This window comes from Chelonoidis abingdonii, chromosome 15 (assembly GCF_003597395.2).
Source record: "Chelonoidis abingdonii isolate Lonesome George chromosome 15, CheloAbing_2.0, whole genome shotgun sequence".
Taxonomy (NCBI): domain Eukaryota; kingdom Metazoa; phylum Chordata; order Testudines; family Testudinidae; genus Chelonoidis; species Chelonoidis abingdonii.
Genome location: NC_133783.1, coordinates 25,701,049 through 25,727,087, shown reverse-complemented (window position 1 = coordinate 25,727,087; position 26,039 = coordinate 25,701,049). Strand labels below are relative to the sequence as shown.

At 41.8% G+C, this 26,039-nt stretch overlaps 1 protein-coding gene and 1 long non-coding RNA gene across 7 annotated transcripts; one reads left to right on the top strand and one right to left on the bottom strand.

Moving 5' to 3' along the window:
- The first annotated feature begins 77 nt into the window (after window positions 1-77).
- LOC116826524 (uncharacterized) lies at window positions 78-17,373 on the top strand. 6 transcript variants are annotated; one of them, XR_012657063.1, is made up of 4 exons: window positions 78-166; window positions 672-779; window positions 13,168-13,672; window positions 17,034-17,373. It is a non-coding gene; the product is annotated as an uncharacterized LOC116826524 (long non-coding RNA). The 6 variants fall into 6 exon arrangements; XR_012657064.1 differs by lacking the exon at window positions 17,034-17,373 and adding an exon at window positions 16,603-16,991; XR_012657066.1 differs by lacking the exon at window positions 13,168-13,672.
- On the bottom strand, window positions 3,222-25,578 carry PPA1 (inorganic pyrophosphatase 1). Its single transcript, XM_032783302.2, has 11 exons — window positions 25,398-25,578; window positions 21,911-21,975; window positions 17,163-17,216; window positions 15,915-16,034; window positions 14,215-14,301; window positions 13,717-13,843; window positions 12,548-12,675; window positions 10,798-10,883; window positions 8,983-9,052; window positions 7,167-7,206; window positions 3,222-3,591 (listed from the first exon to the last, which is right to left on the bottom strand). Exons 1-11 carry the CDS (start codon window positions 25,459-25,461, stop codon window positions 3,560-3,562), a joined length of 873 nt encoding a protein of 290 aa, XP_032639193.1. The 5' UTR covers window positions 25,462-25,578; the 3' UTR covers window positions 3,222-3,559.
- Window positions 25,579-26,039: the final 461 nt, after the last annotated feature.

Sequence of the window (26,039 nt, the reverse complement as noted above, 5' to 3'; positions counted from 1 at the left end):
AGGGTGTGGCTGCATCCGGTCGCGCGGCGCGCGCATGCGCGCAGCAGAGATGCACGGGCGCTGTCCTGGCAGCAGACAGTTCACGTCACAGAGTGTGTTGCCGGGGCCGGATGGATGCGTGCCGTGTCTGCGGAGCAGCGCGCAGGGCCGGGGCGAGATGGATCAGGTGCCCGCCGGGCCGGGCTGGCCTTTCCCCGCTGTGTCGGGCGGGGGGTCAGGGCGTGTCACCCCTGTCGCTTCGATGTCTGCAGGAGAGGCGCTTTGCTAACGCGCCCCTGGGAGCCTCACAGAGCGGGGCTCGAGCGAGGAGCCCTGCAAGCCCCACGAGTCCCTCACTCCAGCCATTACGTAGCTTGAATGGGCAGCCTGTGGGGGAACTGTGAAGCGGCCCTAAGGTGCTCAACACCTCGGGTGACCAGACGTCAAGCCTGAAAAATCAGGACAGGGTGTATGTGTGTGTTGTGGGGTAATAGGAGCTTCTATAAGAAAAAGGCCCAAAAATCAGGACTGTCACTATAAAATCAGGACAGCTGGTCACCCTGTCACACCCCCCCCCCCCCGATTAGTGGTATCTGACCAGGCCTCCAGCCCAGACAGCTACTCCTCCATATAGCCCAGTGTCCACTTTGTGACCCTTGTTTAGAGACTCATTCCCTCCTGCTTCACTTTAGGTAGAGATGATCCTGGATACAGCAGAAGCCCTAGCACGTCCTTGTTTTCTCCCCTGACCACACCTCCCTCTGATGAGCTACTGGAGGTTAGGATGATAGAGCAGGGAGGTAAGTGGTAATACTCCCCTTTCTGCCCTCTTCTGAGCATCCCTCCCCATGCCACCTGTTCTCTAAGCAATGCACATATATAAATGGAAGTTGAGTTCTTGAGGAGTATGCTCAAGCTAACATTAGTTCAGTTTTTTAAGTGAGTTAGCTGTAACTGTTGTAGCATGTAACTTCACTAGAATGTGCTTTCTGTGCCCATTCTTGTGAACTAAGTGTTTGGCAGGAATGTGTCACAGCACATATTACCAACTACTTAGTTGAAATTGGATTTTTAATTCACAAGCATATATTCACCCTGAATGCCAGATTCTAAGGAATCATGTTCATTCAAGCAGGTAACAAACATACCATGCTCAAGTAGCAGTAGCAGATGGTGATAATGTAAGATGGAATAGAATCTGCAGGTTGCTCATTATAGCATTTGCTCTGCAAGGCTATTAGAAGTAAGAGTTTGGAAATGGTACATATTACTTAAATTAGTTTTTTTTAAGGCACCTTCCTGAGAAACCAATAAATAAGTGCTTTAAAGAACAGCAGTCAAAGAGCAGAAATGCTGTTATTTTGGGAATGTAAAGACTTCTGCCTGGCCCCTGGACATTTTGAAAATTCAAAGCTGCAGGTTAGGGAAATCCTTCACAGATGGCACTCTTATTTGACTGTTTAAATCTCTTTGGACTCGGACTGTATCCATTAGCTTTTTATTGTTCTTTTAACTGGTAAAAAGCAGTTGTCCAAAAGACAGTATTTGTTCATTCAGCACATAATGGATTTACATTAGCAAGTGTATATAGTTCTACAAGATTAAAGTATTTTCTCTGTTTGAAAATGGGAAACAGAGGGACAGAACAGGCATTACTTGGCCAAGGTCAAACAGGGAATCTAGTAGAGCAAGGAATTGAAGCCAGATTTCTGAAGTGCAGTTCAGTGCCTAAACCATACTACTTCCTGTTTGTCACCCTTTACATGCCACCTGTGGACCATGAGAGCTGGTGCTGTTCTCAACAAAAGTCCCCGGAAAACAAGACTCTCTCTTTGGGTTGAAAATCTAAAAACACCCTCTTGTGGAATTGGAGGGCTTTTGTGCTCAAATTCCCTCAGAACGGTGCTTATAGTTGTGCTGGAGCAAAAACAGTTGGTCACCAACAAAAACAGCAAAACCATCTATGCAGCAAGTTTATAAAGCAGGGTGGATGAATTGTTATTTAAAAATGTTAATTTTTGTATTTTACTTTTAAAAAATGGTAACCATTAAAACGTATTGGCTTTACAACTAAATCTAGTCTTTACACTATATTTTCTGCTTCTTTTTGCTATCTTGGAGAATACACTGTACCTGTACATGTATTAAGCAATTGCATAGCTTAAAATTTATTCATTCTTAGTTTACATTTTTATTTTTTTTAGAAAAAGGGTTGATTCATTTTTGCTACAAAATTTGTGTCAAACTGTGTTTCGATGAAAACTCAAATTCAGTTAAATGCATAAAACAGCATTTTAAAACTGTTTAGTTTAGCGGGCCAATCAGATGCTGCGGGGCTGGTGCCTGGGGGTAGAAGCTTGCGGAGGCCCCCTGGCTTGCCTTGCCGCCCCAGGTAAGCAGCATTCTCCACCCCCTCTCCACATACCCTTTCCTGCCTCCAAACTCCCTTCCAATCTGCACCCCATCCTCCCCACACACCCAGCCCCCAAACTCCATCCCAAAGCCTGTACCCCAATCTCCTATCCCAGACCTCTTCCCTCACCCAAACTCCATCCCAGAGCCTTAGGCAGGTGCCGGGGGGGCACATTCTGGGCAGCATGAGTGACACTGGCCCAGTGGTAGGATTTGAGGACTGGCAGTGGCCCTAAGGTAAAGTGAGTTTGAAACCCCTGGTTTAAACCTTAACACAGGTTGTCAGTTTTAGAATTTTACATAGGTTTATTTAAAAACACACAAACCTGTATTTAAATAAGATTATCCACATGTATTTAAATCAGATTAGATATTTTTTTTTTTAAATCAGTTTGTATCCACCCTGGTATGAAGTAAATAGAATTTTCTGCTAACAGGTCAATTTTAGTAATATTAAAATTACTTGCAACAACAACGCTTAGAATTGCTTAAATTTGTTTAAGTTAATATACTCAAGCAAAGGTTTCTGTGCTTTAAGGTCTAGCTGATGCACAGGAGTAAGCGGTTTGTAATTGAGTTGAGTACTGCTAACCTGACTGTCTATGTATTTGCATTTTTCAAGCAGAGACACCACATTTTTACAATCACTGAAATTAAGTGTTATGGTCCCTCCTCCACAGAAGCACAAGATGAACATATGCAGCCTTTGTCTCTTGACAGAAGAAATTTGTTTTTAAAAGGCTTATTTGATTCAGCAGACTAGTTTTGTGTTTAGACAGATTACTGAGAGAGGAGGAGGAGGAGGAGGAGACAGGAATCCACAGAATGAATTTCAGCAAAATAATTTTTATTTCTTACGTAACATACAGTGAAGACCCATCAAGTATTCTGTACACAATTGAGTTGAACAACTACTGTTGTGATGTACAAAGATACATATTAAGACATGTGAAGCTGCTCTTTTACAAAAATGATTGCTTTTGATCTCCACATGTCTTTGGTACATCTTGAACATGACATCATTGGTAGATATGCAATTCTGTTATAATAAGTTACCTATGATAAGACCATTTTTTCCTCTGGAACTGTAAGCTAGTATTTCTTGTTTCCCCCACACACACTTAGGGCTTCCGGGTAGGAAAAATGTAGGCAGTTCAACTTTTAGGTCTTAGTTTTTCTGGTGATAGAACCATTTGTCCACTGTAGTCAGAAAAGGAGGGGGGGGGGAGAAAAGGAGGTTCAAACTTGGTTATCATTGTATATTTAGTTCAAGTTCTCCAGGACCCCACAGACCATTAATATTTCTCCAGAAAAGTTTGTGGACCCAATGTTATCTGCCTGGGGCTATTATGAATTACTTACCAACCAATTCTTTCAAACTTTACTAATTTCCTCAACCCCAGACTGTCAAATGTGATTTGGGAACTGCTTCTGCTCCCACGGCAGTCAGTGGAAGATTTGCTATTAAATAGAATGGGAGCAAGACTCTTTTTGGCATTTTATCAGTATTGTTAAGTAGAGAAGCACTGAGAACAGTAACAATACAGCCTTAAAATTAGCTAAGCCACCCTGATGTTTGCAGTCCCTGTACTTTAATGTTGTGCTGGTTCACACTTTACACAGCATTCCTGCTGCCCTGTCATCTCAGCCCAGAGAGACCAACAGACAAAGGGAGAGGTTTTTTTCCCCAATTTTAAAAGGTTCTAGCGTTCCCATTGGCTCTTTGGGTCAGATGCCCACTTTTTTTCCTTTACCTGGGGGACTTTTTAAACCCTTTACAGGTAAAGCAAGTAAAGAACAGCTACCACGAGAAATTTCACAGCTAGCTGACTGGCTGTCCATCAAAGGGAGCTACTCCCATTTCATTTATCACACTAGCACTCTCTCCAAACTAAGGGCTTGGCTACATTTGCAAGTTAGAGTGCATTAAATCAGCCCCGGGCACCCTAACTCCTGAGATGTCCACACAGGCAAGGCATTTGGAGCACCTGGACTCTGCAGCTGGAGCACGCCTGGTAATCTACCTCACAAGCAGCATAAAGCTTGCTGCACCCTGGGTGAAACGCCCCAGGTGTCAGTGTGGATGACATATTGCATTACTGCGCTGTGATTGGCCTCTGGAAACATCCCATAATCCCCTGAAGTCAAGTGGCCACTCTATTCATTGTTTTGAACTTGGCTGCAGGTATGCAAGTATCCCCTTTCAAAGCTCTGTTTCTGACAGCCGGCATGGTTATCTGCTCCGGGATACAAAAGCAAACCATTACTGTGGAATGCTGCTGCTGTTGCTTTTGAGCATCAGAGGAGGGGGGCCTGCTGCCATCTGAACTTACAAGACAGCATGCTGACACACACTTCCTCCACATACACACAATACACTTCACCACACTCCACACACACCCCCATTTGAAAAGCCCACTGCAGCCAGTTGCATGCTGGGATAACTACCACAATGCACTGCTCTCTATGGCATTGCAAGAGCTGCTAATGTGGCCATGCCACTGCGCTTGCAACTGGCTGTGTAAACACACAGCAGCATTTTCCCTGCTGCTGTCTCCAAAAGCTGGTTTTAACTCCCAGCGCTCTACAGCTGCAAGTGTAGCCAAGCCGTTAGTTAAGGGCTTGGCTACACTTGGAAATGTGCAGTGCTGGGAATTACAGCTGTGGTCGTACAGCTGTGTAGGAACAGCGCTGCACTGTGGCCACACTGACAGCTACCAGCGCTGCAGTGTGGCCACATTTGCAGCGCTGTTGGGAGTGGTGCATTGTGGACAGCTATCCCAGCATTCAAGTGGCTGCAACATGCTTTTCAAAAGAGGGGGGTGGGGTGGAGTGTGACAAGGAGCATGGGGACATATGATTTTGGAGCAGACCACTGTACAGCTCCCTGCCTTGCAATTCTGGCCATTTCCCCACCATCTCTCAACACTCTTAAATGCAAAAAGGCTCAGACCAGATAAGCAGCTCTCCAACGGACTCCCTTCCCCCCCCCGCGTGCTGTTTCTCTCTCAAGCAAACCTAGCAGCTGTTCTCAGCTCCGCCTTGCAAGTTCTAAGGACTGGAAGATACATAACAGCTACCTTCAACATTTTAAAGTTTGACCTTCCCCACCCCTCTCTTATCAGTAATGCAAATTAGCACTCCTAATAGCCTTCCAGAACATAAGCAGCTGCTCAACACAGACGCCCCTCAAACAAACAGCTGTGAACATTCCAAGCAATTCCCCCTCCGCTCGCTCGCTTGCTGGAGAGCGAGAGCAGCTGTGTTTGTTTTTTAGAGCTGTCGTTCAGCCATTCTTCCGGTTTGTTGTGGACAGGAATTCTGGGATACCTCTTAATACTCTGGAGGCCAATAACAGCGCTGTTGGTGTCCACACCTGATGAGCAGCGCTGCATCACCAGCGCTGGAATCGCTACACCCCAATCAGACCAGGTGTACAGCCAGCGCTGCAGCCAAGGAGTTGCAGCGCTGGCTGGGCTTTGTAAGTGTGTACACAGAGTGAGTTGCAGCGCTGTAATCCCTTCACCAGCGCTGCAACTCTCCAGTGTAGCCAAGCCCCAAGAAAGTTTAATCTGTGTTCCCCTTTCTTATGCAAACTTTATACTTGTTACTTTAGAACTTAATTACGACCCTAGACTTTCCTGGCAACAAGGGAGCCATTTTGATTACCCACTGATTAGACAATGGTGCAAAAAGGGCTCTTAGATTGCATTGAATCCTGAGTCATGGAGTTGGGAGCATTACCCCAAAAGTTTTTTGTGGAGACTGATCCCTTTATGGGGTAATGGGGCCTCAAGATGGCAGCTCATTTCGGGCATTTCTCTTTATTACATAGTTATGATCCCACAACTCCTGAAGTAAGGCAATCTGTGAAAAGGATTTAGTAACTGACTTACTCTAGGACTGCATTGGTGCTAGCAGCCTCAAGATTCTAAGATTAGAGACGTCATAGCGTCATATCTAGAAAAAAAATGATGGATGACCAAAGAACGCTTATAGTTGTGACGGCTGCCTCAGTACTAGTATCATCAATCAGTGAACCCATTTAATGTTACTAGGAATATCCAATTACAAGTTTAAAAATGCTTTTGCCTCATTGAATATGCTTAAAGCAACAAGGAGTCCTGTGGCACTTTATAGACTAACGGATATATTGGAGCATAAGCTTGTGTGGGTGAATACCCACTTCCTCAGAGGCATGTATCTTTAATAAACCAGTCACACAGTAACAAATGCTTTAGAAACTGACAAGAGGGAGTACTGCTTTTCGTTACTTCTGACTCCTGGAGTGTGTGACATCAAGCCTCTTTTCAGCTCACTCATACATTGCACTATTAATGGATAATATGTTACACAACTACTGTTTAATTTTTCCCTTTCACTTTTTTTGGTGTAAAGTAGAGGGGTATGCATTCTGCTGCATTCGCTATGCTTTCAGTTCTCTGGTGTGCTTTTCCTAAAATTCAAGAAACCTGCTAATCCCAGTATTCCTTCCTCTCTTCTTGCTAAAGCTATTCAAACAGCAGTTAGAATGCCTGAGGCTGCAGCATCTTCACATGCACAAAATTAGGAGTTAACACAGTGGAAAAAAGTTATTCAGACATTTTTAAACAGTGTTACAAAATCTAGAGTTCTAAATAAAGCTTTTAGTTTATTTCCAGTGCTTTTAAAAAGTGTTATCGTACTTAAAAATTGACTGCAAATATTTTCCTATAGAATCTCTCTTAACACTTCTTAAAGTCACTTTGGAATGAGATGTAGGTTTTAAGGCTTACCTTCAGGTGGTATTTTATTGGCAGTTCCAAAGGGTGGTACCTGATAAATAAGAAGTGCATTAATGGCTTATGGAATCTATTAAGATCTGGAGACTACTGTGCTTCTAGGTGTTTACAAAGCCATCTCTTTACTAAACTAAATTTAACATCCAGATTATATAAATATGGAGAGATTCATAGCAGCCAATACTAGAGAACTATGGGTGATGAAGAACACAGCTATATATTGTCAGTATTCTGTAAATCAGCACAGCTTCTAGATAATATGGAAGTAATCAAGCCAGCTATTTTTTGGTGCCATTCTGCACTAGGCATATCTACCTCTACAAAGGCAAAGAGATAACAGGCTATTGTCTTTATGCAGCCATAGCTATTTTATGTCCTAATACTGGATTCCAAAAAGTAAGAGCAAAGGACATTTAGAATTAGTTTTGGATTCAAGGTTTAATATTTCCCAAGGAGTATTTGCTTTCCTAGTGATAAGACGGAAAAGTATTGTGGCTGGTGACAATTCCATGCCACAACCTAATGAAGTGTTCTATCCACAGAATTTTATCAGGTAATTTCGACACAGCTATAACGTGACACTTTTAAAAACTAGAGTAAGTTAAACAGGTTTATTTCTTCATCTATTTATAACTGGCCTCTGCTTCTGATCAGAATTATTTTAACACCAAAAGGATTTTCATTACCTATCCATTCACACTTTTTTGCATCACTTGTTAAAAATTGCCAAATATTGTGGTACTCCAGACTTACAGATGTAGCCAAATATTTTGAAGTGCTTGAATTCCTCACCCATTTAGAAGTTTGATTAATGCAGTACACATTAGATATCACACAATGCATTTGACAGGAAATATTCTCAAGGAATCAGAAAGGAATGAGGGAAAATTTAGCAGGCCTTAAACTTTAGTCAAGGCCCTGAGTTTGATCAAGCTTGCTTACAGCCCTTGAACTAAGATCCTGCTCGTTTCTGTGCACAAGGGGCTGAAGGAGTCAGAATAGAAAGAATCCCCAAACAGAACAATTTGTAATAGCCCAAGCTTAGGAACTATATAACCGCACTAGCATTGTTAGAAAAGTCAAACTGCAAATGAACCAGACTGTGAATAACAAGAAGAGTGATTGTTCTTTTTGCTTTTGACCTATATTAATTTTGCAATGTATTCCAAATAAGGTAATTAATACAGAAGTATGTGTAATTTGTCTGTGGTTTTAAGCTCTAAAAAGTGTATATGTTCCCAGACTCGGGGGGACAGCTCCAATAGCTGTCACTCCCTGTGCGCTTGTCATCAGTAAAGGGTCTCAGGCTAATCTGATTAAAAACACAACACGTGGATCGATTTTTTCCACAGAGTCCTTTGGGAGTCATTCCATTGCAAATATCATGCATTCTGATGGCAAAGGGTAGCCTACACTTTAAAACCTGAAGCTCATGTTAGGTATTAATTTTCAAAAATTTCTTTAAACATTTTAACTTCAAGTCATTTACATGAGTTAATGAAACAAAAGGAAGTACTTTGCTCCAGATAGAACAGTGTTTCAAGAAAGATTCCATCCCCAGGTGAGTCAGGCAAGTAGAAACCCTGAAAAAGCTATCTGAGTTTCTGTAGACCCATGCACCTCTGCTTACTAAAAAGTTCATGCTTAGTTTGGCCATCCAGAGTGATTTTAGCCAGAACAACAAGCTGCTCCTACAGGAAAAAAGTGCTGTTTTTTAGTGCACCACCTAAACTCCTTTTGTCTTTTCTTTATAATCATGGACACCAGGTGTTATAAAACAATAAAGATACCCAAATCTATTTGTACTTACTGCTTCCACAGTAGCTTTAGCACATTCTTGACTAATACAAAAGGAGCTGTCTGACACAGTTGTATTTGCGCTAGAAGAGAAAGAAATCATGAGAGCCAAATTCCTTCCCCAAAAGTATTAGATAACAGCATTAATGGTGTTAAGGTTGCCTGTTTTGAAAAATACGGGCTGAAGGCTCGGTTTTTGAACAAACTACAGAATAAGTTGCTAACACTAGAGTAACATAAGAACGACCCTACTGGATCAGACCGAAGTTCCATCTAGCCCAGTATCTGTTCTTCTGACAGTGGCCAGTGCCAGGTGCCCCAGAGGGAATGAACACAACAGGTAATCATCAAGTGATCCATCCCCCATTGCTCATTCCCAGCTTCTGGCAAACAGAGACAAGGGACACCATTCCTGCCCATCTTGACTAATAGCCAGCGATGGACCTATTCTCCATTAATTTATTTAGCTCTTTTTTGAACCCTGTTATGGTCTTGGCCTTCACAACATCCTCTGGCAAGGAGTTCCACAGGTTGACTGTGCGTTGTGTGAAGAAATACTTCCTTTTATTTGTTTTAACCCTGCTGCCTATTAATTTCATTTGGTGACCTCTAGTTCGTGTGTTATGAGTAGTAGTATACAATACTTCCTTATCTACTTTCTCTACACCAGTCATGATTTCATAAACCTTAATCATATCTCCCCTTAGCCATCTCTTTTCCAAGCTGAAAAGTCTCAGTCTTATTAATCTCTCCTCATACAGAAGCCGTTCCATACCCCTAATAATTTTTGTTGCTCTTTTCTGAACCTTTTCCAATTCCAGTGAATCTTTTTTGAGATGGGGCGATCACATCTGCACACAGTATTCAAGATGTGGGCATATGATGGATTTCTATAGAGGCAATATGATATTTTCTGTCCGATTACTGATCCCTTTCTTCATTATTCCCAGCATTCTGTTCGCTTTTTGACTCCCACTGCACATTGAGTGGATGTTTTCAGAGAACTATCCACTATGACTCCAAGATATTTTTCTTGAGCGGTAACAGCTAATTTAGACCCCAGCATTTTATATGTATAGTTTTATTGGATTATACTTTCCAGTGTGCCTTACTTTGCATTTATCAACATTAAATTTCATCTGCCATTTTGTTGCCAAGTCATCCAGTTTTGAGAGATCTTTTTGTAGCTCTTTGCAGTCTGCCTGGATCTTAACTATCTTTAGTAATTTTGTATCATCTGCAAATTTTGCCACCTCACTGTTTACCCCTTTTTCGAGATCATTTATGAATATGTTGAATAGGACTGGTCCCAGAACAGACCCCTGGGGGAACACCTATTTACCTCTCTCCATTCTGAAAACTGACTATTTATACCTACCCTTTGTTTCCTATCTTTTAACCAGTTACCAGTCCATGAGAGCACCTTCCCTCTTATCCCGTGGCAGCTTACTTTGCATAAGAACCTTTGGTGAGGGACCTTGTTCAAAGGCTTTCTGAAAATCTAAGTACACTATAGCCACTGGATCCCCTTGGTCCACATGCTTGTTGACCCCCTCCAAGAATTCTAGTAGATTGGTGAGGCATGATTTCCCTTTATTAAAACCTTGTTGAGTCTTCCTCCACAAATTATGTTCATCTATATGTCTGACAATATTGTTCTTGATTATAGTTTCAACCAGTCTGCCCAGTACTGAAGTCAGGCTTACAGGCCTGTAATTGCTGGGGATCACTTCTGGAGCCCTTTTTAAACCCCTAACAAAGACTTCCATTTACTCCCATTTGCTTAGAATTTTTACAAAAAAGCAGTGTAACAAGAGTTGTAACCTACCAATTGATTTCTCCTCCATCTGTTTTTTTAAATACTAGAGCTCTCCAGTGTTCATGAGTGCTTTTGATGATGTTAATTGCAAAGTCCTAAAATTAAAAAAATAAATAAATACCATATTACTGGCAAACACACTAATGATCTCCCACTGATGGCAAATACTCTAATGATCCCCCATTCTGTCAATTAGATAGGAACCAGCAGAACCTAATGTTTATAGTAGGTATTTTAGAAGAGCAAATGTTCTTGCTATAAACAGACTAAATCTCTCTACTATTATTTTGCCCTCTGTCACTATTAGTATTATAGTAGCAGCTTGAGCTGCTAAGTAAGATTAGGGCCCTTTGTGCTTGGTACTGTACAGATTCCTAGTAAGACACAGTGCTTGCCCCAAACACCTTAACAGACAAAATGTGGGATTATAAAATTTCTATTTTAAGATGGAATCGAGATGCTGAAGGAGATATAGTAAGTTCATGGCACACAGAGGAACTGAACTCTGATCTCCTAAATCTCAGTCCAGTACCTTTACCATAAGACCATTTTCCCCTCTCACTAACAAAGAATCTACATGAGTGAAAGGTTGATGTTTGCTAACATGTGTTGGCTTAACCTATCCTTCTACCCTAGTTTAAGCAAACTCTTAGATGTTGCAGTACTTTGTATCTAAGAGGATGGATGGGTGGGACAGGAAAAAAGAACTATAACTATGTAGAGGAGCCGTGACACTGGCTCGTTTTTGGAAACATTTCCTAAATATTTAAAGTAAGGGGACATTTCCAAATAATTTTTAGCCAAAAATTGTTTTAACGTTTTTTTTATAAACACAAACATTTAAATTGAAAACACTCTTTAGACCCGTGTTGCTTGACACACAAGAATCCTTTTCTAGCATATGATCCAGAAAATGAAACTAGTAATGTAACGGTTATAGTCAAAGACAAGTAAAATGCTTAGTGAATATGGTTAAAAGATTATTTTTTAAAATTCTTGTTTTGCTAGTTAGAAATAATTGGAAAGAGGGATGCTATCAAAACAAAACCCTTACACTGAAATCAGTGAGAATTTTGGAATATATGTACAACCATACAGTAACTTAGAAGAGGTAAGTCAGCTCCTGGTTATAGCAAATTAGGACAACACATATCTGAAGGAGAAAGGTGTGTACACAAGCTCACCACCCAGTCTTCATGGGCTACCTGTGTGCTTTTGTCACCTGCTAGGGGGCTCTAACAGGCCAAGACTACGGGGTGGAAGGAGGAAAAGGAAAAGACCAGTGAGATAGAGGGAAGCCCCAGTCATGACCCCTTTGTTCTGGCTAAGCTCCACATGCCAATAGAAAGGCATGGGAGTTACTGTGCTGGTTCTATGTCAGAAGGTCCAGTGTTCTGGAGTGATCCTCCTGTAGAGGGATATACCTATTTTATGTGTGGTTTCCAACAGCTGGGGGTGTTCAACAGCTGCATTGCACCTGAGGATGTAACCCTTAGTGTTTCTGCGAGCAAGCGAAATGAAGATGGGGTTGGAGAAAGCTAGAAGAGGAATAAATCAGTGATTTCTATTACAGTAGATAAAATAAAGCTTAGTCAAGTGGCTTAGGTTTTCAAGTGAAGCTTCAGTTTTGCAGTCACACTAGCATTTAAGTATGCAACACGTGCCTGACTCTTAATGTACAGACCATTGTTCCTCAACTATAACATGCTTTTTGGACAATCAGATTGGTTTTACAGTAATGAAGAGGTGGTTACATTACCTTGTCTTTAAATTCTCCATTAAATGCAAACTGGTTTTCTGGCTTCCCATCAGGTACCTTGTACCTTCTAAACCAGTCCACTGTAGCTTCTAGGTATCCAGGTTTCATCTTTCTGACATCATCAATATCTAACAGGAGGAGAGGGGAAAAACTCTTCATCATCATGCAAATAGGTGCTGTCTTAAACTAGTCTATGCAATCCGTACAATATTCTTTTGTCCAGACCACCTTTGAGTCTAGTACTACTGAGGAAGATAAGCAGTATGATTGTTGACTACAGCAGAACACCTGAAACATCTCCTACACAGTCTATGCATAGCTCTCATGAGAAGTCATTTGTTAGGGACAAGTTTGGCTATGCTACTATAAGTCAATTTAAGACAGAGGGTGGATTTTAGATATCTGAGAAGAACAAGATTTACCTCCCTGCCCAAGTTTATGCCAAAAAGCCAAGAAACAAGTTCATTTGAGAGGGCAAGAAATCAGATTTGAGGCTGGTTGATCACAGTATATCCAACTGTCAAAACCATAGAAGAGTTATTTTTCCAAAGATAGTTTGATAACCTTTAATAGGTCAGATTAGCCCAAGTTATTTTACTGGAATCTTTTCTGATTTTCAGGAGAGAAGGGGCAAAAGAAATTTTGACCTTTACAGGAGAAACTTGAGTGGAGAACTCAGATGTGTTTTGTCAGACACCACATGCTCACTTAGCTGTATGGACCCGATCAAGCCTGCTGTTACTTGGAGGTGCAGATTATGCCAGCAAAATCTTATGAGTGCTGTGTATGCAATTCACGCTCAGCGGAGTTTCCACTCTCCCCTTTCCTCAGGGTTTTGGCTGCACAAGGGTAACCAGCTCCCACTGGAAGCTTCCAAGCGACCTCTACCAGCAGAGGTGCTAAAAGACTGTGCTGAACCAGTGCACCCTTCTGCTCCCTAGGCTAGCACCACCTCTAGGAATATGTAGATCCCTTGGCACAGAAAGGATGGGAGTGAAAAAGGGATCTGTGTTCACCTTGCTTTGCCAAGGCCCTATGCAGAAGCTGGCTAAAATCTAGCTCTATGGATTTTAAATGCAGAATTTTCCAGTATGAAGGAACATTCTGTTCAAAACCCCCACCTGGGTAAGTAAAAAGCCAAAACAATGACTTCCTCCTGTGCTACTTACTGTTATAGCTGGCTGCTTCAGGGTCTTCAATATTGATGGCTATTACTTTCCAGTCTGTCTCCCCCTCATCAATCAGTGCCAGTGTGCCCAGAACTTTCACTTTAATTACTTCTCCTCTTGAGCACACCTAATTAAATAAAATGTATTAATTATCTCTACCAATGTGCTATGGGATGTGCAACATAAGACAAATTACAATTCAGTAAAAAGTTAACATTCAAAACAAGTTCAGTAAGAGGATCAATACAAAAGACTGAATGGCTGCAAACTAATGTAAATCACACCACGGAGTGGCCATTAACTTGAACCTTTGCCTGAATTACATGAATTTGGGGAATTAAGATTCATTACATTTCAGCACCAGAAGTCTCCATGGCAGCATTAAGAGAAGCCAAGTTCATAATAAAAGACCCAGAAAAAAGTAGTAGTTCTGAAGTCAGTTAAATTAACAGATTACAGTTCTCAGAAATAAACGTCCTTTGTAAGATAGCACATTACCTTGCTTCCAATTTCACACACATCAATTGGATCATTATCTCCATAGTAGCCAGTATTTTCATCTTTATGTCCTGGATGCTCCCATGTCTATGTATGAGAAAGATTTTTAAATTAGAGAGCCCCAGAGATTCAAAGTTTACATGAATGGATGGCTGAGTTTTTCCATGCGGGCAGCAGTTTTCTAGTGAAGAAGCTTAATTGAAATGGAATATTTCTCCACTGGGTTTCAGTGGGAAGAAAGTCAGTTTTGATTGCTGGTTAGGAAGTTTTCACATTTTACATTTGTTTACACTTTATCAATTTTAAGTTAGCCTGTTTATTTTGTCCATGGATCTGGGATTGCTAGATCAGGATAAGCTGCATGGTCACTTCCTCTGACTGTTCCCCCCCCCCCCCACTACTCGTTATCAGAACTGACCTGACTTCCTCCTAAGTCAGAGGGGAGGATACAGGTAGTTAGCAGGATAATTAAAAGACAAATAAGATCAGTATTAAGATAGTCCTTTTAAAATAAGGAACTTGTAATGGCATTGTTTACATCTTTATGCTTGCAAACAGGCAGCCAAATCTGTCCACCTACATCTTTGATGATGGAAAGTTTTGTTTGAATTTCAGGGCAGTGTGTGGACAAAGTTCAGAGAAGGGTATGGAAGAGATCCATTCTGTACAGGTTGCCATACAATGTGTTTTGTTAGCTACAACATTAACTAAAAACCTAGTTTACTTATATGAAATAGAAAGTCTATTTTCTAGAAAAGGCCAGGACTGTTCAAATTACAAATGTGAAGCCCAGTAGAATGCAAATATTTAATAATAATAATAATAATAGGAGACATACCAATCTCCTAGAACTGGAAGGGACCTTGAAAGGTCATCAAGTCCAGCCCCCTGCCTTCACTAACAGGACCAATTTTTGCCCCAGATCCCTAAGTGGTCCCCTCAAGGATTGGGCTCACAACCCTGGGTTTAGCAGGCCAATGCTCAAATCACTGAGCTATCCCTCCCCATCTTGTCTAAGGTGATTTTAGTATAATTAGCCATAGGCTCCTAAAGCATTTTCAAGTTATGTACACACTAATGACTCTCTTCGTGATTTTTCATTGTCTATACACAACTGAGTATAGGGTCTCCTGACAGGCTGCTTTTAAGAATTTGTCTGGGAACGAAAATCCAAGTCAGACCATTAGATGAAGCAGCAGGGATCTGAGACTTACATATGAGCACAGAAACACTCCTATCAGAGAGTACTTACCAAATACCTTCAACACTCATTGTTCTTACGTAGCAACTTTCTTCAGTGAAGAGTGTCAACCTACTACAAATTTCTGAAGACTGCTGTTCAACTGAATTGATAGGTGGCAGGGGTCCTTGTGGCTTAACAGCTGACATGTTATTGGTATAAAGCCAGTTTTATTCTACACTGGTATTTTACTGCAAGTTTATATTTTTGTTAGCTTGTTTACAACATGATTTGCATACTTACCTTCCTCTTGAGATTTCTGTCACTACTGACTACATATTTCCTCATTAGCATTTGCTATTTCAGTTTCAGTCTGAATAGATTAAGCAGATCTTGTTTTGTTAGCATGGTAGCATTCACATTCTTAAAAAATATATAAATATATTCAGGATTGTGTTTGTGTGGCTAATATCTAGTTTCCACCACAAGAAAAAGATAAGATATATGTACAATGCAATACCTGTGGGATAGCACCGTAATTCCAGATATAGCCCTTGTGGGGAAATACATTAGCAACATAACGCAGCTTTCCTTTCTTCACATCTTGTTTAATTGGGTTTAGAGGATCCTTTGTTGCAATCTGAAACAGACAAACGCAGATACCTACATGTTTTTTTTACCTAACTAAACCAACGACCATTTAGTTACCCTGATCCCAGATGTTCAAAATTAGAAATTTGAATCTAATCTGAAAACCTGGCTGCTTATGTAGGGATGCCGAGAACCCATCAACTCCCTTCAGAGTCAACAAAAGCTATTGGATTCAGTACCTTTGAAAGTCTGGCCACACAGGCAAATGCCAAAATATGCCTAGAGACTTTTTTTCCTCTCTTTTTCATAGAAAGTCTTGGCCTGGGTTTGCCAGTAAAAAATAAATACTATTGACATCATGGGTAAATTTTGCCTCTGGAGGAGTTGCCTAAAATGGTATCCAAACCAGTCCTATTTGGAATGAGCCCCTTACTTGGAGATTAAGGTACATTACAGATTGTAGCTATCAGGATACAGGCTCTCCCTCAGTGATCCAGCCATAAAGGGAACGCTACTCCCAAGGGAGGTATTCAGATACGCTGGAATGGGGAAGCCCTCCAAAATATACGATTCCTCCTAATACTCAAACCCATCCTCCTCAAATTATGTTTATATAGCCTGCAGCCATTCCAGTGCCCAAGAAGTATGGACCAAACTAATCCCTTTCCTAGAGAAAGTCTCTTCTGCTAGGCATCTGGGGCATCAAGCAAGAGTCTTAAAGCTCCACCAACACCTGGGTCTTAGACTGAAGAAGGCTGCACCTCACACAGGAGCGATCTTGGCCAACTATTACAATGTTACTAGTTCATTTAGCAGTTAACTACAGTAGAACTTTTATTTATGTTTTCATAAAACTGTCCATACTCTGCAATTTTTAAGACAGCCAAGTATACTTTGCAACTGTTATACCTAAACTGAGACATCAACACTGATCAGAGCTTTAAGTTTCATGATATTTTGCTTACTTCAGTATTAGTACACAATAAAGCTAGTTACCAAAGATTTACATTTAGATCTGTTAAACTTGGCTTTCTTCTGCTTATTCCAGAGCAAAGTGTTATATTACATTAGACTACTTTTTTCCTTTCAAAAAAAGCCACACAGAATTCAGTAGTGCCAGAGATTTAAGAACTAGAAGCAGCAAGACCTTCAATTATGGATTTTATCTTCCACTTACCTCCATCTTTGCATTTGTCCATCGAGGTACTTCCACAACCATGTTGAACACATTCTGAAATGAGCAAGAAGCAGATCAGCAAAATCTCTCTGAAATGAGAAGTACATCCCCATATTCTAAAGGGAGCACAAACTAATCAAGAGCAGCAAGTTATTTAAAGTTCTAACACATTTTACTGTGTCCAACAAGTGAGATAATTTCGTTATATCTTGATGACACTTAAAATCCTGCTGCTCAGTAAGTTAACAGTAAAGTGTTCAACATTCACACTAAAGTTACTCCTCCATGCAAGCCCAGCATTAAGGCTACTTTATATTCTGAGAGTGGGTATTTTTACACTGTTGGTGTAACATGAATCTTTTCAGCAACATAGCCCATACCACTAGTAGGTCCTGAATTACCAGTTTTAAATTTTTTTTTTTGTTAAACATATAGCAAGAAGTATCTCACGTGAATTTCTAGTGAGAAAAAAATGGAGACTAAAGAAAGCATAAGCAGATCCATGACACTAAAAAGGTTTCATTTTTCATTTGCAGGATGAATATAATTGAGGCAGTTCTAAGCAAAAATGTTTCTGATAAGCATTCTACATAATACAAACTCCACTCTGACTTAAAAAACAACCAACTAACCAACCAGAGGTCTCCGAGATGTTCTAACTATTGTCCTTCCCACTGTAAAGATAGCCTATTTTATGGAGTACGTGCAAGGAGTGTCAGGAATACAGTAGAACCTCAAAGTTATGAACACCTCGGGAATGGATGTTGTTTTGTTGAGAGTTATGAACATTATGCTTGTTCTTTCAAAAGTTGATTTAATATAGCTTTGAAACTTTCTATTATGCAGGAAAAAAATTCTGCTTTAACCATCTTAATTTAAATGAAACAAGCACAGAAATAGTTTCTTTACCTTGTCAAATCATTTTTTTTAAAAAAAACTTCTTTAAAAAATAGTTTAACACAATACTGTACTGTATTTGCTTTTTTGGGGGATGGGAGGAGGGCGTCTCTCTTGCTGCCTGATTACATGCTTCTGGTTCCAAATGAGGTATGTGGTTGACCAGTCAGTTTGTAACTCTGAGGTTCTACGGTATAGAACTGTCTCTTGTAGTACTGAGACTATGGGTGGGATTTGGCAAGAAACTTCCACCATGAAGACAGAGTTAGACCAACACAGTACTTTTTCTGAAAGTCCCATACTAGATCATTTCTTCCTTCAGAGGTCAGAGCTTTTTCGTACTTTTTTTTTTTTTTTTTAAATATAAAGGCCTCCTCCGCAAATAAGATTGGCCTGTTTTTTCTCCAAGTGCTGAGCACCTGCAGCTCCTGGCTCCATATCAACCATTGGTTTATCTAATCCTCAGGTTAAGCAGCATCAATGTTTCAGAACAGTTATATCAGAGATGCTAAATCCCTTGCACCTGCATTTCACTATAGTTGTAACATTGACTGCAAACCATGTCATCCATGTTCTCCAGTTTCAGTTTACTGCACCTACTCTTTCAATGTTAGGGGCTCTTCCCTGTGGGTTCAGAGCTCCATTAGTGTTTGTGCATTGCTCTATCAAAGAGAGAGAGAAAGATCCATTAGTGTGGAAAATGCAGTGGATCAGAACAGAGTAGGTAAAGTGTGATTGTTCAATCAGTGCTTAAACATATGGAAATAAACATAACTTTTGAATGGAGCAGGTGAGGAGGTTGAAAGGTATTAGCTAAATTCAAGATAAGGCAACTTCTGCAAACTTGTGTATATGTATAAGCTAGTTCATACTTGGGAAATTAAGTGGGTGAGTTTGACATGGTTTAGAAGGCATGATTAATAATTTAAGATAGCGTGAATTCATGTTTGAATACTAGGAGGGCAAGAGCCCATGTACAGATAGGTTTCGCACATCTCAAATCTTAGACTGAAAAATACTTTACAATCCTCTCAAGATCTTAAAAATATCAAGATTAAGAGCTAGAGACAGTGTCCAGACAGATTAATGTAACCTTCTGCCCTAAGCTGGACTCCCTAACAAAGCAGCTACTGAACCAGCAGAGTAACCAGGAAAGTTCCCTGAGATAGCCCTGCAATACAAAGAAAAGTAACACAGTCAACACCGCATTGTGTAGTTGTGTACGTTAATCACACTTGTTTCTCTCCAGTGACTTTTTGTATGCACACCCCACAGACACTGCTGTAGTGTGCTGCTTGCTTACCAGTCTGAGATTGGCAGTTAGCGGATAATATTCCAAATCCTGAAGCTGCTCCATAGACACTCACCCCCGTGCTCCAATTTTTATTTTTACCCAGTTCAAGAAAGATTGGGGAGAATGAGAATATAACTTTTGTTGTATTTTATTAGTTTAAGTTATATTCCCAAAATGTGCTTTTGGAAGTTGCTTTTTCACAAGTTAATGGGCAAGACGACTCTGCTCTCCACCACATTGGGAATATGGTTCTTTGTGAGTGGCCTTAGGGAGAAGACATTTTCAAGTTACCACCCAGCTAAAAGCTGCCCTTAACTCCCTCCCCAAGTTATACATAAACTTACACACCACATAAGAGTTGGTCTTGAAAGTATCTTGGTTCTGCTCATATGAGGTCTTGCACACTCTACTGGAAACTTAGAAGTTTTTGTTTCAACCCATCTTCCCTTTATATCAATAACACCCTGACCAATACATGGAACACTTCCAAAATGTTTGTATCTACTTTAGTGGAATAATTCTGATAAGTCAGAAAAGATTAACAGGAGGGTTTACTGTAAAAAGCAAGAGCTAGCTAGTGGACCGTGCACCTGCCTGATCTTCTGGGCTCTTGCCTCTTCTCTTTCCACCTTCAGAATGTGATTATCCTAACCCTCTCCCCGCAAATGCACACTACTTCCTCAAACCATACATCAGAAGAAATTTTCATGGAGAGAAAGCTCATGGACAGAACACAATAGTCCAAGGAGAGGCTGGGTAGCTTTCATTCGCTGTATTCACACACAGGGTGGCAGTTTTCCAGCTTCCCTTTATTAAACTTGAGGTTTTGATGTGCGTATGGTGTGGTCCACTGAAATAGCAGGAGAACTGCCTTTCCTAGACTGAGGAAGGAGGAATGCAGAAGGTGCCAAAGACTGGTGCATAGACTGAGCTTTTTATTTTAGCGTGTGCAACATCTTAACAGATAATTCATCTATTTTTTTAAAACTATAAATGTTAATACTAATAGCAAATGGAAATGAAAATAGCATATGACCAGCCAGCTCTCTACAAAAAGTAGTTATTAAGGCAGCACAGACAACCCTATTCCCATCTCTAGGTCCTCTTTGTAAGACTGAGTTCCACAAATTATTCTGCATAATAGGAGATTAGAAATAGTTCCTGACAGGGGAGGAGGAATGAGTTTAAAAAAAAGAGGGAGTGGGAAAGAGACATCCCTATGATGCAGATTTGTATTTGGAGCCAACATCTTGATCAGGTATTGACATTGCATAACTTGATGCCATTTCACAATTTGTCAGAAGTCATTCTGAAATGCAGAGCCCAGAAATACCTTCAACTCTGCTACAGCGTTTGACCCATATTCAGCACTCCCATAGATGTCAGTGGAAGTACCACAGCAGCTCAAGGGGCTTGAGAGACTTTAAAGAAGGAAGCAGTTCTCCAGATGTAATGGAAGAGAGTCTTACACTACTCCCATCACCACAGCACAAGCTTTGCCAATTCTGAAGTAGCACAATGTTTGGAAAAAATTACCAGAAGAGATACGATAAAAGCCCTTATTTCAGAGGGAAGAGAAGGGCCCAGAAATACAATGAAAAATTCCTTCCACACAGCAAATCATTCTCAAGATCCTGAGCTGCCATTCAAAGAAGTTAAGGTGGGGTATGCAGAAAAGGTGCAGTTGGGCCAGACCTTGAGAGCAAGTTGGAGCCACCATTTTAAGTTGCAGGAGCTGTCAACAACCCTAAGGACTTGTTATGGCACTCATGGATCATAAAGAATGCAGGGGTTCCTCAGCCACACTCCTCTCAGAGCAGGATAGTTTTATAGGAGGCTACTGCAATGGTTCTGTACAACCTGATGATCTCACCATACACTAGGAGGTTACTTCAGTAGCTGGTTAAACTAGAATTATGACACATCTTCATTGGGAAAGTGACACAAAGCAGACCTGATACAGTTAAGAATTTAGCCCCAGAAATAAGAAGCGCTTCAGAACAATACAATGAAGACATACAACAATTTCAGTGGAGCTTTACATAAGGATTCTACTCATTGGGAGCTGTTCACAGTACTAGGGCCTAAGCCATCACTTTTCAGATTCTTCTGCATTAGCATTCTTAGAAAAGTTTACATTTTTTGTAGCTCCCATTCATGAAGCCAACCATTTCCAGTTAATAAGACTAGTAACATTATTTCATATGTCTAAGTTAATAAAATTGCCTCAGTGGCTTGGAACTAGAAGTTATTTACTAGTTCCAAGGTACAGAAGACCTTACCATTCGTTTTATGACAAAGTTTGTACTGAATTTCCCTTATCACCAGAGAAAGAAAGAGCATGATGTAAGATTCCACCTAACCCAGTTTGCTCAGAGAGATCGCAGTTGCACTGTTTGGCCAGTGGCCAACTACTGTCATAGTTTATGTTGCATAGTTATTTACTTCACAGATGCACTGACAGCACTGACAATACTATCTGGAGGGGACAGATTTCTAATAAGTAAGTTCTCATAGTGGGCGCTAAGAACCTGCTTAATATAGCCACATACATTACCTTGCCAGCAACTGGATATATTGGAATATCATGGAATGGTGAAATGTATTGTCCTTTATCATTTTCTGAAAGAACAACATAAAGATAGTAAATAAAGATGAATTAGAACTAATGAAAACAATTTAATAAAATCTACCACAGCTATAAAGTTGACTTTATTCAAATGCCTAGCTTAGAAGAGGTTGACTGTGACCTGAAATAGTAATAGTGAAGCTAGTGTCAGAGATGTAGTGTTACTATGGGCAGGTCTACACTCTGAGATTGATTCACTGGCAGTCGATTTAGTGCGTCTACTGAAGACCAACCAAATCAACAGAAGATCACTCTCCAGTCGACCCCTTCACATAGCTGGAGTTGCGTAGCGTAGGTCGACTTACCACGGCAGTGTAGACATAGCCTTAGTTACAGTTAATTACTGCATCATAGATCTTATAAAACTCCCCATGTTTCCTCCAGAAATACAGCACAAGATTTATTAAAAAACAACCATCACTTGTTTGCAGAGCTCATCTTAAACTTTTAAAATATTATTTGTGCAAATGATTTTTTTTTTTTAAATAGAGGGTTGTGAATACATGAAGTAAGTAACAAGACATACCTTCTCCAAGTAAGGCATAATTGTGCTGCTGTCTCTAGCTCCCTAATCTCAGCGAAGTTTAAAAGAACCAACAGATAAAAACATTCTATTTAAAACTCTAAGGAGGAGTTGATATCACAGGTGTATAATACCCTCAAGTAGTTAGATAAAGATACCTGGAATAATGGAAATAGAACATGGCACATTAGAGAATCTATGGGGGAAATGGCATGGGGCAACCTCAAATGACACCTATGGAGGTGACTGTATCTGTCACAAGATTGTATCCTAAAAGCTCCCCTAATCACTACATTCAGAAGCCTTTTTAATAAGCAAGACCTATACTCCCCCCCCCCGCCCCCACCCCAAGTGCAATAGGTCACCCAGCAAGTCAAAAGTGGTTTCAGCATATATGGCACATGCAAAGGGCCTTTCCACAGCATATTTTAGGTCTAATTGTTGAAGGCTCCCAGCTAGTTAAGGTTGGCTAACCTCATTCATGAGTTCCAATTATCATATATTTCCACCTTCTTCTAGCACTGCTGCACCTGGAGGGACGGGGGGAGAAGCAGGAGGGCAAGCATCCTCACCTAACAACTGCTTAGCAGGAATGAGTCTGAAGCTGTTTCCTGCCCCAGCTAGCAGATAACTGGTCAGAATGAGAGTGAGAATGAAGCCAGAATCCTACGCTCAGCAAGCCCAGCACCCTTGCAGGATCTTCACAAGACTATCCTGCCCAGGACTGCTAGTAACTAATTTAAAGTTCAGCCAGAGTGCTCAGTGAAAGTGGCTATTATCAAAATGGTCTGCAAAACTACAAAAATAAAGAAGCAGTGTAGTCCAGGACTGGAAAGTTAACTGTGTAGACATTCTGCTCTCTTTCACAGTCTGGTACAGTTCATATTTAGAATTGCAGCTGGTATTTAAAGCCACGACAGCAAGAGTGCTGCCGTTACAGCTGCATAGAACAGAACTTTGAGAGATCTGAGAATTAAAAAAAAATTTCAGTTTGTAGGTTTTCTGGTATTTTCTACAGACCTACTTATTCCAACATAAATGAGTTATTTTGCTAGTTGCCCTCCAGATTAAGAGAGTCACCAGGTTGTTGTTTGGTTCCCTCTCAATAAAGCAAGACACTTGAAATCTGATCATTCCCATGCAGATGATGTGAGACAGCTATTTGACTGAGCAATACTCATTTGAACTCCCCACCCCATTTTCTCTCATGGTCCTATTGCATGAGCAGGAAAGTATGGAAGGGTTCTGTTATTCATATCTGTGTATTGTTAATTCGTATCACCTAGAGATTTTTGTAGTATAATGGACAGAGTATTTGCTTTTTCTCTGAGGAATAAATTTCAAATTCTAGCAGGTCAACATTAGATATTAACTCTCTCTACTAAACAATACAGTACTAGATTATCACTTTCCTAGAAAGATTGTATACAAAATGTTTCATAATCTCAGTTAAGAGAGCCATTAAGAGATTAATTTAGCCATTTAAGTGACCAGAGAAGCCAGCTAGGATTCTTAGCTACTATGTCCCTTCAGAAAATTGAGTTGGGAACATTGTACTAACTCAAGCATTTTATTCTGGTAAAGTGCAACAGGGCAGGTCTGTTATTTGTGGCCAGTTCAGTATCATGCCCTTTTACTCCTAGCCATAGAAAGCCAGCTACTTAGGAAGCCAAATAGATGATGCAATACTCAGAGAGCCAATTTTGTTCTCTCCTTTACCTCCAGCATAAACTCTTATTTGAGAGCTATCACAAGTTAAGAGTGGGTACAATTGAGAATGACTTCTCTCTGTAGTCAGGGAGAAGATTTAGGGGGATGCAGGCAGAGGAAATTGCATTGCATTAGCAGAGGTGTCAGTTTGACATGTCTTGTCAAGAATAAGAGGAAGTAGCCACTTCCCAGAGGGAACAACTAGGTCCTGTGGGCTTCAGAAAAGGATTTTTAAGAGCTGATAGGTGCATGATGAACAGTCTCAGGGACAGGTTTCAGAATAGCAGCTGTGTTAGTCTGTATCTGTAAAAAGAACAGGAGTACTAGTGGCACCTTACAGACTAACACATTTATTTGAGCATAAGCTTTCCTGGGCTACAGCCCACTTCATCGGATGCATAGAATGGAACATACAAGAAGAGTGTATATATACATACAGAGAAGATGCCATACCAGCTCTAAGAGGCTAATTAATTAAGATGACCTGTTATCAGTCTCAGGGAAGTCCTACAAGCAGCTACAGTTTCCCCCATGATCTTTCTGTTCTCCCATCCATTTAAATGTGGACGATACCTCCCTCCCCCCACATTTTCACGTTCACCCCTTCTACGTTAAAAAAAAAGAAAAAAGGCATACGAGTAGAATATGTGCCCTAGGCGAGCTGACTGGCAGGACTGCTGCTCGAGACACGTAGCAGCGCTTTCGTTGCTGCCCTGAACGATGGGTGACCCCATTCCCACCAGCCCCTGCACCCGGCCAGTGCCAGGCTGAGCCCCGGGAGCGGGGACCGCCTACGCCAGCGCCCCAGGTTATCACCCTAAGCAGCCCGGCCAGGCTAAAGGTCGCTCCCCCACGGACAGGTCTGGGTGGGGCAGGAGGCAGAGAAAAGCCGATTACGGGATTAGTTTACAGCAGCAGCAACAGCAGGCACCTTGGCCGGCCCTACCTGCGCCGCGCCCAGACTTTAACCCGCCCGGCAGCCGGGCCGGCTTGGGGTGGGGGATGCCAAGGCAGCTCCGCACGGATACGGTCAGCGGGGATGGGGCCGGGGCAGTGCCGTGCCCAACCCCCGGAGCTGAGGGGGCGGCCACGGGCTGGAGGCTGCCCCCACGCCGGGCGCTATGCCGCCTCGCGAGCCCCGGGCGGGATCCCCCGCGGAGCGGGAGACCGCCGCGCACTCACTGAAGAAGAGCCGGTACTCCAGGCTGTTGGGGGTGGCGCGCTCCTCCACGCTGTAGCTGGCCATGGTGCCGCAGGCAGCGAACGAGACGCCGACACACACCACACGAGCCCTTCACCAGGGACGCTCGCGCTGCCGGCCACGAGACTGCGCAGGCGCCGGACCTCACCCCCTCTTGCGCTCAGCCCAGTCTGCCATCAGGGACAGCATTGCGCAGGCGCTTGGCGCTGCGGCCCTCCTACTTCGGCTCCTGGCCCACCATCGGGCGAGTTGTGGGCATGCGCGCTCTTCTCGGCCTCGCTCGAACGGGCTGTCAAGAACACACGTGGCTTTCCCCGCTGCGTGGGGGCTGCTTTTTTTCCCCGGCCAGTGGCGCAGTCACCGCTGCTGGCTACGTGGAGCGGGTAAACCCCTACACGTAGCGGGCGTTCCCCTCAGTCCCTGCACCGGAACCTTCCCGCACCCCTCCACCCCAGCTGGTGCGGTGCGAGCTCCGCGTCTCTCTCCTTTAATCGCTGTGGGCAGGCCCCGCTCTGGAGGAGGGGCAGGATGTGGCACCCCGAAAAGGTGATTCCCCCACTCCGGGGTCCAGGTGGCACGTGCCGCTGCGTCCCAAAGCCTGATACATATTGACTAGTGTGGGG

Excerpts from the sequence above, each read along its gene's own strand:
- PPA1 (XM_032783302.2), bottom strand. The coding sequence starts at position 25,461 with ATGGCCAGCTACAGCGTGGAGGAGCGCGCCACCCCCAACAGCCTGGAG. Across the intron at positions 21,976-25,397 it reads GGAGTACCGGCTCTTCTTCA|AAAATGATAAAGGACAATAC; the intron begins GTGAGTGCGCGG and ends TTGTTCTTTCAG. Across the intron at positions 14,302-15,914 it reads ATTACGGTGCTATCCCACAG|ACATGGGAGCATCCAGGACA; the intron begins GTATTGCATTGT and ends TCTCATACATAG.